Here is a 16,849-nt window from a genome sequence, read left to right on the forward strand (position 1 = left end):
GTGGTGACAAATCCTAGCGGTGACAGGCTCCGTGGGCAGGCCCCTCTGTGAGGTAAGAAAGCAGGCAGGTTTCACACAGTCTGGCCACAGTGCCAGAGTGAAGGTGACGTACAGGCCCTTGCCCGGAGCGCCACAGAGGACGGCGGGTCCCTTCTTAGACACCATGACCCAGCAAGGGAGAAGGAGAGGGGCCCTGAGACACATGGAGACACTGGATGTGGGAAGTGAGATCCCACCATGGAGACCAGCAGCCTCTGGGGATTCCAGGGCCCATCCCTGTCCCGTGCCCAGCCCGGCCCTGGTGTGCCCCCACCCCACCCTCCCGTGGTCACCGGGGTCTGCGGCTGTCTCTTCACACTTGATAGGACAGTCCGGTGTCAGAGCTCCCGGTGTGCGTGATCTTCCTTTGAGCTCCTTCCAAGGTCCCTACATCCCAGGACCGGCACCGACTGCGGTCAGAGAATGCCATCGCGATTCCTAAATGTCACGTTCCCAGCTCACGTTTCTTGGCATCATGCTTCCTCTCGAACAGGATCATTATGTGGCTGATGTACTTATCTGTCAAGATGTTATGTACATCGTTTAAACAACGAAGAACAGGGACAGTTTAAATTCTGATCTTTTAGGCCTAAAATTAAAGGTCCACCTAAAGTGAGGTTTTTTCTTTAAAACAGGTTTTGTTCAGATAGCAGAATCACAAATCAACACTTGTGTTAAAAGGTCTCATACCACGGGGCACCTGGGTGGCTCGGTCGGTTGGGCGTCCGACTTCGGCTCGGGTCACAATCTCACGGTTTGTGGGTTCAGGCCCCACGTCGGGGTCTGTGCTGACTGCTCGGAGCCTGGAGTGTGCTTCAGATGCTGCATCTCCTTCTCCCTCTGCCCCTCCCCCACTTGTGCTCTGTCTCTCTCTCTCTCTCTCTCTCTCTCTCAAAAATAAATAAATGTAAAAAAAAAGTTTTTTTTAAAAAAGGTCTCATACCTTAAAGAACCTCAATATAATAAATAAAATATTTAAATAGATTACTATTCCAAAGTTATTGCACAAAATTCAATTCTGAGTGCTCTGTGCTAGAGTGTGGCACTTTTGTGTTTCAGCTGTCTTCTCTGTAACTATCATTTTTTTTTTTTAATTTGTTTATTCTCACAGTTCTGTAATCGGAACTGGGCCCCGTGGGCAGGTCTGGTGCTGCACACGGCCTGCGGTGGGCTGGCCAGTCCTGGTGGCTCGGGGCAGGGCTGCAGCCGGCCTCCAGGAGGGAAGAAGCCTCTGCGAGGCTCGGCCAGGAAGTGAAGCACATTCACCCTGCCTTCTGTGTCGATCTGACCAACTCACAGGACGACAGATGCACAGAGAGGGGGACAGGTCCCACCTGTTCATGTGCGGCTCAGAGCACGTCCTGCAGGGGGGACGTTCCGTTTCGGAGGCGGTCTCTGATAAGCAGGTTCTGGCTCAGCTTCTAGAGAGTCCTGATTCCTTTTTAGTTGGACAAGTGAGAAACGCTGGCCTGTTCTGCATGCGTCTTTATGGCTCTCTTCCCATCTGCAACTTCCTCTCCTTCCTGTCTGGAAGAATAAGAGGGAGAATTGTACTAATTTTCTCGTTTTTATACCTCCTTCAGTTCAGGTTAAAATAGCAACGAAGGCTTTATCAGTAAGAATATAGTAATGTTGACTCAGGAGAACAAAACGGATTGTAGCTGAAGGCCGTCGGCCAGTGTGGCTGGATCCCGCGCGACTCTGAGGGTTCGGCCCCTCTTCCCAAGGCCCAGAGCCCAGCTCTGGGGTCTCTGGGCACCTCGTGCAGCCCACTGCTCCCCCAGCCCCCAGCTCGCCAACGAGGGCGCTCAGGTGACGTGGCTGCACTTCCTACAAAGCTACAACGTGGCACCTGTAAACCCAGAAAACAAGCAAAACACAAGGGAGCGTCCAGTCGAGTTCTGTAAATTAAAGTGCTTGTCCGTGGACATGCACCACGGAGGGCAGGACTCCCTGGGGACATCCTCCAGTCTCTAGGCAGGTGGGGGGAGGGAGGGGACATGAGGGACGTGTCCAGCAGCGGCTCGAACGCGTCACCTGCAATATGACCGCAGTGCCCGTTTCCTGCCACCCAGGTCGCCCCGGGCCATCTGGGTAAATCCCCACCTCACCTCGGTGCTGTGGCCACACTCGTGTCCGTGGCACCATGGTTCTCTGCTCAGGTGCCGCCGCCAGCCTGCGTGAGGCGCTCACCCCCACCGCCACATGAACCCCTTGCCCACCTGGGGCCCACCCCACTCCAGTTCCCAGACCCCCGCGCTCGCCCTGCCTTCCCTTCCACGCCGTTTAACCTCCCACAGGGCCCCGGTCAGGCCCCACAGCCTTGAAGAATCCTGGTCGTTCGAAAACGTAGAAATCTTCAGGCCCACCCTCTGGAAATCTCTCCCATCTTGTGGGTATCTGACCTGTTCTTTACCTTGACAGCCCCGTTCCACTTGTTTCCAACAAGGACGAGATTTCAGAGTCAGGTTTCTATAATCATCACAAACTCTTATTTTAGGCTTGGAGCTGCCTCTAAACTTCATTGTCGAGTGAGAGGCAGAAACCTTTCTCAGACACCACTCCTACCACACAGGCGCATGGCGAGGCGTGGGCAGGAGTGAGCTCCTGCCTTCTGGGGAAATCCTCTGGTGGTGGGGACACGTTGCCCTCCTTGGTGTCCCCAGCCTTTTACCGCACGTGTTCAGGCACAGGACAGATGCTCTAGCACCGGGGACATGGTGACAAAGAGTCCTCGCCTGTCCTCAGGCTGATGTGGGCACAGCAGGAGAGGCTTCTCAGAGGACGCAGATCAGCTGCCCACATCGGGGTTCCAGAAGGTGGCGCTTGGAGCAGCGTGGGGGCCGAGCAGGGTGTCTGTGAGGACATAGGTGAGAGGGCCCAGTGGGAAGGAAGGAGCTTCTGCCCTTGCACGGACTGGCCTAACTCTCAGAGGCTTTAAAATTGAGCAAGGCGTCAAGTCAGGCTGGCACGAAGCAAAGAAATCAGGCTAAGGTAAGGGACGGAGAGGGATGTACGCATGGTCAGGAGGACAGCAGTGGCTCATTGTCACACACGGGTGGCTGGAAGGCGAGTGCTCGCAGCACAGACCTTTCGACCTTTCTCTGTGATTGAAAACTCCCAAAATAAAATGTTGGGGGCGGAAATTGCACAGTCGCGTCGGGAAGGGTGAGCCGCCCCCAGGACAGTCTTCCAGGAGGCGTGCCTGCCACCAGGCATCTGTGTGACACTCCCCCCAAGTGCATCATTTCCTCGTTCAGAGGCTTGTGGTCTTTCCAGCTATTACCTCAGTGTCTCATTCTAAATGGCAAACTGCTTTTTCTAGGTTTATTTATGAAACAGAGCATCACAACGGCATAGCAGAATTACTGGAAATCCTGGGGAGGTGAGTGCTGTGCGCCTGGCAGTGACGTGGAATGTATTCCAGAATGATCCAGTTCACGGAGTCGAGAGCCCTCTCCAGAGCGAGGCAATTGAAACCATTTCCAAAGGAACCAAACCTCGCTTGATGGAAGGGGTGGGTGAGGTCTTGGGTTAGAGCCCCCCAGACAAGAAGCCTTCTTGTGTACACGGCTCCGTGCACAGATTCTGTTCCACATGCCTCCTTGAAGATGGCTAAGAGGGTTTATGTTTTGACATTTAGAACGGATCGTTTATTATACCTTGGGGGTATTGAGTAAATGCTAACATTTCTAATTGCTTTCATTTTATAAATTTTTCATATGTATACTTGTAACATTAATGTTTCAGAAATTTCACCGTCTTCGCCCAAGTAGAGTTCTTGCTTGCTACCATTTTTTTTTCATCAGTGACCTGTAGATTTTATATGAGACCTCCAACCCGCTGTTTCCCAAAGAGAGTGCCTTGGGGTTCCACAGCCAAATAAACTTGGAAGTGCCCTCCCGGCACCTTCCCTGGGGACTCAGCTGCATTAGCAGCTGAAGGTCCTGTGGGGAGGGGTCCTCTTCGCTGGTGTTTAATCTGATGATCCCCAAAGCCTTCGGGACACAAGAAACCTGTCTCAGGGAACACTGTCAGCTTCCAGTCGATCTGTGCTCCAGTCGCGCTGAGAAGACGGTGCTCGCTATTTTAGATCTAACTTGAAAAAACCATCAGTCCTTGTGGACAATTCTGCTTTGACCTGCGTCAGCACATTGGGCGGGTTTCTCTCGCTCAGGAGAGCGTAGCGAGCGGTCCAGGGGCCCTTCCTAGTTCCACTCTCGGCTGCCGTTTCCTTAGCAAGGTGGGGGATGATCCCCTCACGGGGCTGTCGCGAGGACGACACGCTGTGTGAGATGTCCAGCGCGGCCGGGCACGGCGTGTGCACGGGCCTCCACGCTCCCAGCAGCTGGGATCGCTGATTTTATCCCCCTGGAAGAGTTGTTTGGTCTTGTGGGCCTCCCCCATGTGAAGGAGCAGGTCGTCGCTAATGCCCTCTTCAGACGGACCCTGCCTCCTGGATGGCACGGGACAGTCTAGAACTCGCTTGACTGCTCTGTGGCCCTACCACGTGTCTGTGCTTCCCTAATAATAAAACCAGATAAATAGTAAGTAATGAAGCCTGCTTGCCCAACTGGGCACCAGTAGATAAGCTACTTGACATCAGAGACCAAAACTTCAGTTTATTTTTTTTTTAAGTTTATTTATTTTTGAGACAGAGAGAGACAGAGCACGAACGGGGGAGGGTCAGAGAGAGAGGGAGACACAGAATCGGAAGCAGGCTCCAGGCTCTGAGCCATCAGCCCAGAGCCCGACGCGGGGCTCGAACTCATGGACCGCGAGATCGTGACCTGAGCTGAAGTCGGACGCTTAACCGACTGAGCTACCCAGGCGCCCCCAAAACTTCAGTTTAAAGACTAGGATCAAGACCCCCTTTCTCTGCAGGAGGGAGCAGCTTTCTGGCTGATTCTTAACCAGCTCCCGTTCTGCACACAGACTCACTTCTGCCAGCATTAGGGTAATGAACCCGAATTTCTCGGGGGAAGTGTGACTTCCTAAAAGTGGGTGAAGGCCAAGGGAAGGTGCCAGCTGTGGAGCTGGAGTCCCACCTGAGCTGCCCGGCCTCCAGGCCTGTCGAAAGAAGCCAGTGTCGCCCCCAGGGACTCCTGTTCTGGGTAACGCCCCACAAACCAGAATTTTAGAATTATCTTCTAGTTACTAACAAAGATAAAAATGACTATGCTTCTTGGAAGGTATTTCATTTTCTTTTTAATTTCTGCTAATGTCTGCCTCTTTTGTGAAACGTACATTTCACTTACTGATAGTTGTGCTGAAAGTCAAGGCTTTTTTTTTTAACCTGGAATTTGTGAGTATTCAGACTTGGACTACATTCTGTTTTCGCAGCATAATTAATGGATTTGCCTTACCACTAAAAGAAGAGCACAAGATTTTCTTATTGAAGGTGTTGCTACCTTTGCACAAAGTGAAATCTCTGAGCGTCTACCATCCACAGGTAAGGGGTGCTCTGCAGCATTATGTCGGTGGGGGCGTGCACTAGCTGGGTGTCTCCATGTGAGCGGCAGTGAGCTCGGACACAGAACCCCAGCCGTTCCCTGGGGGTGCGCTCACGTCGCCTTGCAGATGTCGTTTCTGGTGATAATTGAAAGGATACAGGGGGGCGCCTGGGTGGCTCAATCGGTTGGGCGTCCGACTGCAGCTCAGGTCACGATCTCGCAGTTCATGCGTTCGAGTCCCGCATCGGGCTCTGTGCCGACAGCTCGGAGCCTGGAGCCTGCTTCGGGTTCTGTGTCTCAGTCTCTCTGTCCGTCCCCAGCTCATGCTCTGTCTCTCTCTCTCTCTCTCTCTGTCTCAAAAATAAACATTAAAAAATAAATCAATCAAATTTGGCTCCTTCAAGGAAAAATCTCTCTGCAGCCAGTGAAATGGCCTACGAAAATGTGAGTTTTTTAACTCAGCTGTGGGCTTTTTACAGTTTGCAGAAATCTACAGTTTTACTGAAAATTCGGTCAGTAAGTGTTGATACCCGGTTAGCTGGCCGCACTTTGCCAGAAGAGGAGGTTTTTCCTTCACTTTTGCCCCCGTGAATCCTGCGTAGACAAGTGCCGAGGGTCGGGGACAGGCCACGTGCCCATTCACCAGCAGCTCTGAGTGGCTCTGGCAGCCAGTGGGCACCTCTGTCCCTCACGTTGGGAGCGGCTTGGGATGAATCACAGAAAGCCTATTCTTGACTTGATCCTAATGACGTCGGCTTCCTGGGAAGTATTTTACTTTGAGGCATTTTTTTTCCTTCTCTTTGCTGTTAACTGGTGATAGTATCTTTATATCCAACCAGATCGTGGTCCTGTTGATTGTTTTTTTAATTAAGTTTATTTATTTTTGAGAGAGAGCAAGGGACAGTGAAGGAGGGGCAGAGAGAAAGAGAGAATCCCCAGCAGGCCCCACACTGTCAATGCAGAGCTGGACACGGGGCTTGAACTCACAAACCGTGAGATCATGACCAGAGCCTAAACCAAGAATCAGACACTCAGCCCACTGAGCCTCCCGGGCGCCCCCTGTTAACTGTTCTATAGAAGAGGGATTAACAGTTCAGAGGTTGAAGATGGAAGCAGATTTTAATTTGGTTTTTCCCAGCTCTTAGGTCACTTGTTCATTACAATCTCCAAAAAGACCAGGAGAAAAATCCCCATCAACCCCAGGCTTACCTGTTGGTGTTAGTCCAGAAGGCTGTCTCCTGATTTTTTTAGCTTTCTGCTGCACCTGGTCCCCGACAGTCCCCGTCAGAGCCCCGGCAGGGCTTGTGGCGGAGAGCCCGTGCCCGCCCGACGGGCGCCACCTGGAGGGACGGGGGCAGCACGTGGCAGCGGGAGACGCGGCATTGCTGGGTCACAGCACGGGGTTGACGCTTCCTCTCCTCCTTTCCAGCTGGCGTACTGCGTCGTGCAGTTCTTAGAGAAGGACAGCACCCTCACCGAACCGGTGAGTACCTTCCCCGGCCGGGCGGTGGCGTCACGTGTGGGCAGTGGCGTCACGTGCGGGCTTCCCTGAGTGTGGGTCCCGAGGTAGGTCCGCGGGCCACAGAGCCGTCCAGACCGCTTTTCACCTCGAGTCACACTGCCGACAGACGCACCGATTTCCTGCACATGCTGTGTGCTTTCAGACTGTCGTGATTTTACTTACAAGTTCCGTTACTGCGGCGATTATTGTACACGATTGGATTGCCGTCCTCTCTGTGCAGGGCTTGACTCCTTCGAACGTGACACGCTTGAGCGGTCGTGGTCGCTGGGTCGCGTGCCGGACTGTGTGAGATCTTGGTCTAACCACGCTGGTAACCGGCTTCAGTCAGACCACCCGCAGTGAGTTCTCGAAACGCTTGTGCCAAAGAGCCTTACGGCCTGAGAAGTTCCTTCTGCCTTCGAGGGTAGCGACTCCGTGTTCGCTGAGTCAACCGTGACAGGTTGCTGCCACTGAGCGTTCAGATCTCCCAATTTCTTGGCGTGTGATCTTTCTTAGAAATGAAAAGCAGTTGTGGCCCAGATTAACAAAGTTGAGTGTGTTGGGTGCCAGGCTAAGCATTTGAATGTGCTTTTTTTAACAGCTTTATCGAGATATAATTCACATGCCATACAATTCACCCACTTAAAGTGTACCATTCAGTGGCTTTTTGGTATATTACGCTATCGATTATTGTAATCGTGGTGAAGCATATACAACATGAAATTTGCCATTTTCAGTGCACGAGGGGCATGAGTTACATCCCAGGGCCACACAGCTGTCACCACTGTTCCAGAACTTTGTCATCACATTGCCCCAGACAGAAACTCTGTCCCCACCCCCACCCCACCCCCAGACACCGACTCCCGCTTCCCCCCTGCCCGCCCCCTGGTGACCTCTCACCTGCCTCTGTCTCTACAAGTTTGCCTCCGGGCACCTCAGATGGGTGGCATCGCGAAGGACGTCCTCAGGGCTCGTGCGGGCCGTGCCTGTGTCGGAACTCCATCCCCGGGTGTGGCCGTGCACTCTCCCTTTCTCCCTTGTGTGGTGTTCATCTGCTCCTCTATCTGTGGACGCTGGGCTTGCTTCCATCCCTTGTGATAATGCGAGCCGTGTGGCTGTGAACGTGGCCGTGCAGGTGTCTGTGCAAGTCCCTGCTCTCAGTCCCGCTGGGCGTGCAATTCAGAGTGGAATTGCCGGATCAGGCAGGAATCCCGTGTTTAGCCTTGTGAGGGGCCACCAGACTGTCCTCCGCAGTGGCCACATGGGGTTTCAGGGTCCCACTTTCTCCGTCATCACTTGTCCCTTCTTTTATTCTAGCACCTAGTGAGTGCATGGTGGTGTCTCTCGGTGGCTTTTTGACTTGCATTCCCCTCTTGACTGGAGACGTTGGGCATCTCTTCCAGCGCCTGTTGGCCACCCATGGGTCTCGGACAAACGTCTTTAGATCCACCGCCCATTTTTTATTAACTGGTTGTTTTTTATCATTGAGTAACAAAAGTAAGAAGTACTGAGTGCCAGTTTCAGTGTTTGAATATTCTTTTCAAAGTTACTGGTGGAATAAGAAAGGCAAATGTCATCATTCTGGCATCTTCTCTGTCCCCTTGGCCGTCTTTCACAGTGGTCCCATGAGGCTGTGTTTTATAGTGGAAATGCATGAGGAATCCGTAATGCTCTGTTTGCAAGTTACACGGGCTCCTGATCTCTGCTTTTTCTGAGCTTCTAAACTCCAAACGTAGACACCATGTGTCACCCACCAACTCAGGAAAAGCCCTTGACATCACCCCCCAACGCCTGCCCAGCTCCCCTTCCCGGGGCCCCCGCACGCCTCCGCCCCAGCTCTGAGATTCTGGAAGCCCCCAAGGAAAGGCACCAAACTTACCAGACTTCAGTGTCAAACCAGGAGAGTTTCCCCCACTTAGACTAGGGTATCCGCCTTGAGAGAAAACTTGGGAAGCACCAGGGATAAAGCCTCTTCTCCAGTGGTGCCCTGTGCTCAGTTCCTCTGAGTTTGAAGGACGTCTCCAAACTAAAGGGTGAGAACCAGGGGTGCCTGGGTGGCTTAGTCAGTTGAGCGTCCGACTTCAGCTCAGATCGTGGTCTCACAGTTGGTGAGTTCAAGCCCCGTGTCGGGCTCTGTGCTGACAGCATGGAGCCTGCTTCAGATTCGGTGTCTCCTTCTTTCTCTGCCCCTTCCCCTGTTTGTGCTCCCTCTCTTTCTCTGTCAAAAAAGAATAAACATTAAAAAAAATGAAGGGTGAGAACCGTTGCTGGAAAAAGTAATATGGGAACAGATTCTAACACATGCCTTTTCCTTTTCTGACTCTTCACTGTGTATGTTTCTCATACTCTTTGGGGGCTAAAGAATCCACCCTGTCTTGGCTGCGTTTACCCCACACCAGGCCTTTGGTGTGGCACCCCGGACCCCGGCCGGGTCCGTCGCAGCCCAGGTCCCAGTCCTGCTTCAGCAGGCCTCCGTTCTCCTGCGCCCGAGAGTAGGGTGAAGGCTGACAGGGCTCGTGTTTAGTTCCCACTGGTCGAGCTGGTAGAACCTCGCAGGAGTGAGAGCCCTCGACTGCAGCTGACGGACGGCGGGCTGGCTGCGACTGGGCCCTGACATCTCGGGCACAGAGAAGCTTCGGGCCCCCACACGCCCCACGATTGCCACCCAGCATCACTTCGTTCCTGGATTCCCAGCGCAGGCAACATAATGCTGTCTCTCGGCCACAGAAAGCAGATTTAGTTTTCTTCACGTTGAAAACATTCAGACCCTCGCCTTAGTGAGCGCCTTCCTTTGAAATTCACATATTATGAAAATACAAAGGCTGATCTGTCTTACTTCAGCACTGAAAGTTTGTTGGTAATAAAAAGAACGGGTAAACTCTTGTGAAGGAGCGGACACGGCACACACATGGGTCTCAGGGTCCTGGACCCAAGGCGCCCCTGAAGCTCGTGCGACCAAGGTCAGGAATGTTTAAAGTATGGTACGTTTAAAAGACCTGTGTTGCTCCCGTTTAAGGTCTGTAATTAATCTTTCTACTTGTAAACTGTGTATGGTGCTGAAAAGCTGCCTGGGCACGTTGAACACATACACTGTTGTAAGATCGGGAGCTCGGCAGATCGTGGACAGAAGTAAAATCATGTTTTCACGCACCTGTTGCTTTAGGCTACTCGACTTTTACTACAGGGTCTGGCGGGAACTCTTTTTCCCTGGTATTCAGGGGAGGGGGCTCCCCAGGCACCAGGCCAGAGCCACTAGCATGCACGCCCGGGCTCGCCTGCCCTCCCCAGCCCTGTCCGGAGAGCGGCAGCCTGTTGAGTTTCCGAAGGAAAGTTCGGCGCGTGACGTGCAGAGAGCCGCTTTTGCCTAGATCAGCTTCCCAGGCAGGCCCCTCTTCGCCAAAGCGCTGCCAAGCTCCAAAGCCACGGGTACCAGCCATAGGTTGTTCCCAGTAGTGTGAAAAGTAGGTCCAGCGTGGGGCTCTGATTCCAGAAACAGCACCTTTTCCAGAGACATTGAGTAGCTAAACCAGGTGTGTTCTGTGTCCCGTGTATCACTGTATTTTTCCTAATAAAGCTCCATTTGACAAACGTCAAGGAAGAGTGGCTTTGCGAAGTGAGTGACACCTGCTGTGTTCTTAACAGTGGCTCCCCGACTGCTGGTAGATAGCAGGTGCTCAGTAAATGTTCACTGAGTGATTTTGAGCAACAAGTAGGAGAAAAAAATCATTAAATCATCGATTTTTTTTTTTAAGAAAGTATTTTGAGAGATCATCATGCTATAAATGTTTAGATCAGACTTCAGAACTAGGAGGATTTTCTTATAAATTTGGGGGTTTTATAAAATGTAATACCATAAAAGATTACCCAGGAGCCTGAATGCCAAAAGCATTCTCAGAGCTGTCCTAGCCGGACGTTGTTCGAAGGCCCACCGTGTTTTTAGCCACGGCAGCGAGCAGCTGGCCTGCCGAGCTCTGCAGGGGTGTCTGTACAGCCAGTGGAAGCCACCAGCCGCCCCAGACGGGCTGACATTCGCAGTGATTTTCACAGCCGTCCTGATGCTAGGGGTTGAGACAGCGGTTCCCGAAATGGCCGTGACCGGCAAAGGGCTGCTTGAGAGTGACCGGTTGCTGTCGTACATGGGCAAGCGTGCACGTGTAATTGTGTGCAAATGTTGTGGGTCCTTGTACTATTTTAGAATTAAGGTGGCTCGCCTCTAGAAATATGTATTCTTTTTTTTTTTTTTTTAATTTTTTTTTCAACGTTTATTTATTTTTGGGACAGAGAGAGACAGAGCATGAACGGGGGAGGGGCAGAGAGAGAGGGAGACACAGAATCCGAAACAGGCTCCAGGCTCTGAGCCATCAGCCCAGAGCCTGACGCGGGGCTCGAACTCACGGACCGCAAGATCGTGACCTGGCTGAAGTCGGGCGCTTAACCGACTGCGCCACCCAGGCGCCCCTAGAAATACGTATTCTTAATCCTCACCAAGCCAAATCTGATATTTTGGGTGGACGATCTTTACTGGTGTGGTTGCAGGAGGAAATTTGGAAACTAAAGGAGGGAGGTGAAGAAAGGTTGCCCCACGGAAACTCCTTCTACCCGTCTGACTTGGGCAAGGAACACAAGGTCCAGTCCCCACAAACGAGGAAGCTGCCACCATCCGGATCAACGTGCCTCGAGGGGGCGGGCCGCACAGATGCTCCCTGGCGGGGTCCCATCTGAGGCCGCGCTGCCGTGCCGTCCGCGGGCCAGCGCTCAGATGCAAGGTCCTCGCGGCCCCTGGAGGCAGTTACCAGCCCGAGGTCACTGGTCACGCACACAGGGGACAGCAGGGCCCGACCCCGGGTCCCTCCACAGCCCTGCGTGGCGTGAGCTGGTAACAGCGTCAACTTACTCCATGTCTCTCTCCTTTGATACATTTTAGCACAGTTTAGTTAGCACAGTCGAAACACCACGTGTACACACGTAGTACATACGTTTACGTATAAATACACGTGAAAGATCGATTGGAGATCAACAGATTGTGCATACGCACGTGTGTCGCCAACACTCTCAGAACTGGCCGCTTGTGCACCGAACGAATACACGAGCTCATATGCTCCCTGTTTCTCCATCGTTCTTTCTCTCTCAACCCTCCGAACTGCTTGTTTTTTAACCTATTTATTCCTAAAAGGACCTACTCCCGTGGCGGTCCAAGAGAGAGGGTCACAGAAATTAAAGTTGCATTTCTTAAGCAATGAAGTTTGACCTGTTTCTCTAATTATAAAAAAAAAAAAAAAAAGTGCTAATTTACTGAATTGCTGTTCCTTCTGTAAGGAACAGAGCAGCACCTTCTTGTGATGCTCTGCTTGCGGTGGGGGGACACCCTCATGAAAAACAGAACTCTTAACTCACAGATGCCGGGTATCACGGACGTCACGCCGTGTGTTGTCTCTTCGGTAGGTGGTGATGGCCCTTCTCAAATACTGGCCAAAGACGCACAGTCCGAAAGAAGTCATGTTCTTAAATGAGTTAGAAGAGATCTTAGACGTAATCGAACCATCGGAATTTGTGAAGGTCATGGAACCCCTCTTCCGGCAGCTGGCCAAGTGTGTGTCCAGCCCACACTTCCAGGTACACAGGGCGGGGGGAAGGGCCTCATGTCCGCGTCCGCGTCGGAGGTGACAGGCTTTGGGGTATCGCAGGTCATACTTGGCTTCTCGTGTAATTGGGAGGTAAACTCCCAGCCTAGCTGTACTTCAAAATAAGATGCTAGGACCTTAATTCTGTCAAACGCACCCCAGCATCTCGACCCCCTCCCTGAAAACATGTTTCTCGCCAAGAGTGATTAGTCCTGGCCCCTCTGTGAACCTGTCTTTATGTTCAGTGTGCCCCAAATGCGTAAAACCCTGCCGTCCACAGCTGAGGGGTGGGCACTTGTAGGTGACATAAAACTCGGCCCCCACAAGCACTTTGTTTCCAACACACACACGTTCTGACTTTTGTCCCCCACCCAATCCTGTTTGAGGGGCACCCCAGTCACATCCTGCTTTCCTCGGCCCCTTGTGCAGCCTTCCGGGCCTCATTCTGAGGTCGTCCTCAGGGCCCGTGCTTAGCCTGTCTGCCTCCATTGGACATACTGGCCTGTATCACCAGCTCACCGTGAGCAAGGCGGCCCCACCCACATGCCCGCCCCCGTTCCCGTGCCCTTGCTCACTGGCTGTCCCCACTGGGCTCCTCCTGGCCCTCTTCCAGCCACCGCACCCCCCTCCCCGCACCACCTGACACCTGCCCTTCCTCCGTCAGGGCCCTCCTGGGGATGCATTCTGCCCCACACATGTCCCTTTCCTAGCTGCTGCGTGCCCCCCGACCTACCCCTTCTAGTAAATTCATTCTCCCCTCATTGGTCTTCCCCCCCCCCAGAACGGAAGCTCCACTCCCCCTGCTCACTGCTGACACCTCAGAGCCCCGCGCTGGGTAGGGGTGGGTGGAAGGCGTGAGGAAGGAAGGCGGTTGACCTGTGTCCTCAGTGGTAGCCCAGGGTCCGGTGTAAGTGTGTGTTGAGTGAGTGGAGGAAAGAGTGACCGTTTTCCTGCTGTACAAGAAGTCCTCTCCCTTTGGTTGAGGGCTCTTCAGGGTTACGGTCTGGAGCATTTGGGGTTTGTGGAGATGATTCTCTAACCCAGTGTAATTCATTGCCTGTTCACAGAGTCGTGGGGAGGGCATTGCTGGATGTTTGTCGCCATGGTCACAACAGCTGTGCCCTCCGTCTTCCAGGTGGCGGAGCGAGCGCTCTATTACTGGAACAATGAGTACATCATGAGTCTAATCAGCGACAACGCGGCCAAGATCCTTCCCATCATGTTCCCGTCCTTGTACCGCAACTCCAAGACCCACTGGAACAAGTGAGCGAGCTGGCTGCCGCCCGCGGGGCCCTGGAAAACTTTGCAAATCTTGCTGATGCCTCAGCCCAATTAAGTCCGAGATAGCAGTTAAAAACCAAAACGTAGATTTGTTTGTTTGTTTGTCTGTTGGGCTCACAGTGAAGTAGGAGCGGGACTGTATCTGTGGCCTTGTCTTCGCCTCCTCGCCCCCGTTTCACGCCAACACGGAGGCAGGTTTGTTGGGGCAGCGCCTTCCTGGCCTCGCCGTAGGGACCCGTCCCAAGGAGCTGAAGGCGGCCGCGAAGCCTCACGGGGCGCAGTCCCCGCGGGAGCACGGGGGCCACCCCGAGCCTCGGCCACACTCTCTGGGGACCCCTCCAAGAGAGCACGAGCCACCCGCCTGTGCAAGGGCCGAGCAGGGACTAGAAACACAACCTCGGGAGTCTCGGATTTGCTTCTCTCTCCCTCGTCCTGCCCCTTTAGCAAGGATAGAGACACTGGGCAGCGGTCTTCTGACACCTTGAAGGGAACAGTCGGTGCGGGTTCCCGACTGGTGCTCACGTCACTTACCGTTTACGTGACTACGGGCCCCAGGGCTTTGCTGTCGCCTCCTTCTCTCCTTTCGGCCCTTTTTCTATACGATAGTCATTCAGGCAGATCCGAAAGCAGGGGGCAGAGCCTCCACACCCAGTGCCGCCCCCTTGTTTACAGGCGAGGAGAGCAGGACTCGGGGCGGTGGCCGGTGGTGGTCGGGCCACACTCGCGAGCTGGCGGTCCGGCTCGCAGGGTCTCCCGCACACCCTCCCACCGTCCCGGCTCACGTCCTCGCCCCCTCTCGCTCGGCCACAGTTTCCTCATCTGAGAAATAGAGAATGTTGGCATCCGCCTCGGTGGTTTGTGTTGATTCATCAAGAAAATCCGTGCTCACGTGCAGAAAGCACTTGCAGCCACCGTCACCTCCTTGTGAAGTTCATGGAGGTGAGGCTGATAGATGTAGGGTCCCAGGCACCTAACCGGTATCCGGTGAACGTTCGCCGTGGGCACGCGGCTGTAGGGGTCGCAGCCCCAGCCGCCGGGTCCCGGGTGTGTACGGCCCAGCAGACCCCGCCTCAGTATATCGACTTTCAGCAACCTTTTCTATGTAACGTGCATTTCTCGTTGCGCTCAGCAGGTGACGGAGCGTAGCCCTCGTCCCTGTGTGTCATTTAGTGTGACAGGAGAGTCAGCAGTGACCGCTGACCGGCTGCAAAGCCCTGCCGGTTGCAAAGAAAGAAGGGTTATTTCAGGTGTTTCCAAATGCGAGTTGGGTATCATGAAGTGAGTTCAGAAGTAGCTGTGAATCCTGCAACAACCACAAAAGCAGCAGCAGCAGCAGCAGCAGCAGCCACGGTTCGAGGCTTAAGTTTTTCTGCCGTTGCTCACGACGCTGTGGGTTGACCAGGCTCTGCTGGGCAGTTCTTGCTTTGGGGAGGTTTTTTGGTCTTAATTTTTCTTTCTTTTAATTATTTTTGAGAGAGAGAGAAAGCACAAGCAGGGGAGGGGCAGAGAGAGAGGGAGACACAGACTCTGAAACAGGCTCCAGGCTCTGAGCTGCCAGCACAAGGCCCGATGTGGGGCTCGAACCCACAAACTGTGAGATCATGACCTGAGCCGAAGGAAGTCAGACACTTAACTAACAGCCACCCGGGTACCCCAGGGCAGTTCTGCTGACCTTACCGCGGTCCCCTTGTGGCTGTCGTCTGATGGCAAAGGGGGACTGGCGTCCTCTCCGGACCCCACTGGGTCTCAGAGCAGCGGGGCCTCCCCCCTCTCATGGGTGTCAGAGCCGGGAAGTTAAGTGCCATTAAGCTATCCTATGGTAATTTTATATTCTGTCTTCCAGAGCTCTGTTTTGGCATGATTAAAAACTTTTCTGTTCTTAATTAATAAGATTAAAAGGAAACTGACGTTTATGGGAAATAAAGGGTTTCCGTTATTGTCCCCAACACATCCCAGTGGGTTATAATTACGTATACATTCTCAAATGTTTGTTTCTAAGAGAGAAAGGGCGTGAGTGGGGGAGGGACAGAGAGAGAAAATCCAAGCAGGCCCCTGCTGCCAGCACAGAGCCCGACACGGGGCTCAAACTCACACACGGTGAGATCAGGACCTGAGCCGAGATGAAGAGTCGGACGCTTAACCGACGGAGCCACCTAGACGCTCCTGAACTGTATTTTTTCAAGTTTCAACATTCTTTTTTTTTTAATTTTTTTTTTCCAACGTTTATTTATTTTTGGGACAGAGAGAGACAGAGCATGAACGGGGGAGGGGCAGAGAGAGAGGGAGACACAGAATCGGAAACAGGCTCCAGGCTCTGAGCCATCAGCCCAGAGCCCGACGCGGGGCTCGAACCCACGGACCGCGAGATCGTGACCTGGCTGAAGTCGGACGCTTAACCGACTGCGCCACCCAGGCGCCCCTCAACATTTTTTTATTCTGTTTCCAAGGAAGGTGGTTTTTGGCCGCCGTCAGCCAGGACACCACACCGAGAGGCCTCGGGGCCGGCTGCTCCGTGAGGGGCCGAGTGGCCGCCGCACGGGCTGGGAGGCCTGGGAGCCGTCGGGCCGAGCGGGGAGGAGGAGGGCTGTGGCCGCGCAGGGCGAGGCGGGGAGGGGTGGACGGACAGGTGGCGTGTTCGAAGCCTGAACAGGAAGTTCTGCTTACAGGACAATACACGGCCTGATCTACAACGCACTGAAGCTCTTCATGGAGATGAACCAGAAACTGTTTGACGACTGTACCCAGCAGTTCAAAGCGGAGAAGCTGAAGTAAGTTGCCCCCTTCCAAAGCTGCTCCCTCGAGGACTTTTTCCTCGGTCCTGAATAGACCTCTTCCGTTGTTTGTCCGGAAAAGCTCATCAAGTCTCTAAAGCAAAGTCAAGTCTCTCATACTTGGAAAACAAATGAAAACGTGTCGTGTTAGCTCATCTGCAGAGAACTTCTCTGTCCCCCGTT

General features: G+C 53.4%; 1 protein-coding gene across 6 annotated transcripts in view; it reads left to right on the forward strand.

Moving 5' to 3' along the window:
- The window catches only part of PPP2R5C (protein phosphatase 2 regulatory subunit B'gamma), a 129,974-nt gene that overhangs the window by 98,786 nt on the left and 14,339 nt on the right, over positions 1 to 16,849 (forward strand). For 5 of the 6 annotated variants that reach the window (XM_040478252.1, XM_040478247.1, XM_040478253.1 and 2 more), the window contains 6 exons: positions 3,365 to 3,424; positions 5,383 to 5,491; positions 6,922 to 6,975; positions 12,436 to 12,606; positions 13,750 to 13,877; positions 16,562 to 16,663. In XM_040478252.1, the coding sequence (XP_040334186.1) occupies positions 3,365 to 3,424; positions 5,383 to 5,491; positions 6,922 to 6,975; positions 12,436 to 12,606; positions 13,750 to 13,877; positions 16,562 to 16,663 (624 nt within the window). Of the gene's footprint in view, positions 1 to 3,364; positions 3,425 to 5,382; positions 5,492 to 6,921; positions 6,976 to 10,101; positions 10,499 to 12,435; positions 12,607 to 13,749; positions 13,878 to 16,561; positions 16,664 to 16,849 lie in introns of those variants that run through there. The other variant, XM_040478250.1, reaches the window with a different exon arrangement.

Source organism: Herpailurus yagouaroundi, unplaced genomic scaffold (assembly GCF_014898765.1).
Source record: "Herpailurus yagouaroundi ecotype Mexico unplaced genomic scaffold, PumYag 141, whole genome shotgun sequence".
Taxonomy (NCBI): Eukaryota; Metazoa; Chordata; class Mammalia; order Carnivora; family Felidae; genus Herpailurus; species Herpailurus yagouaroundi.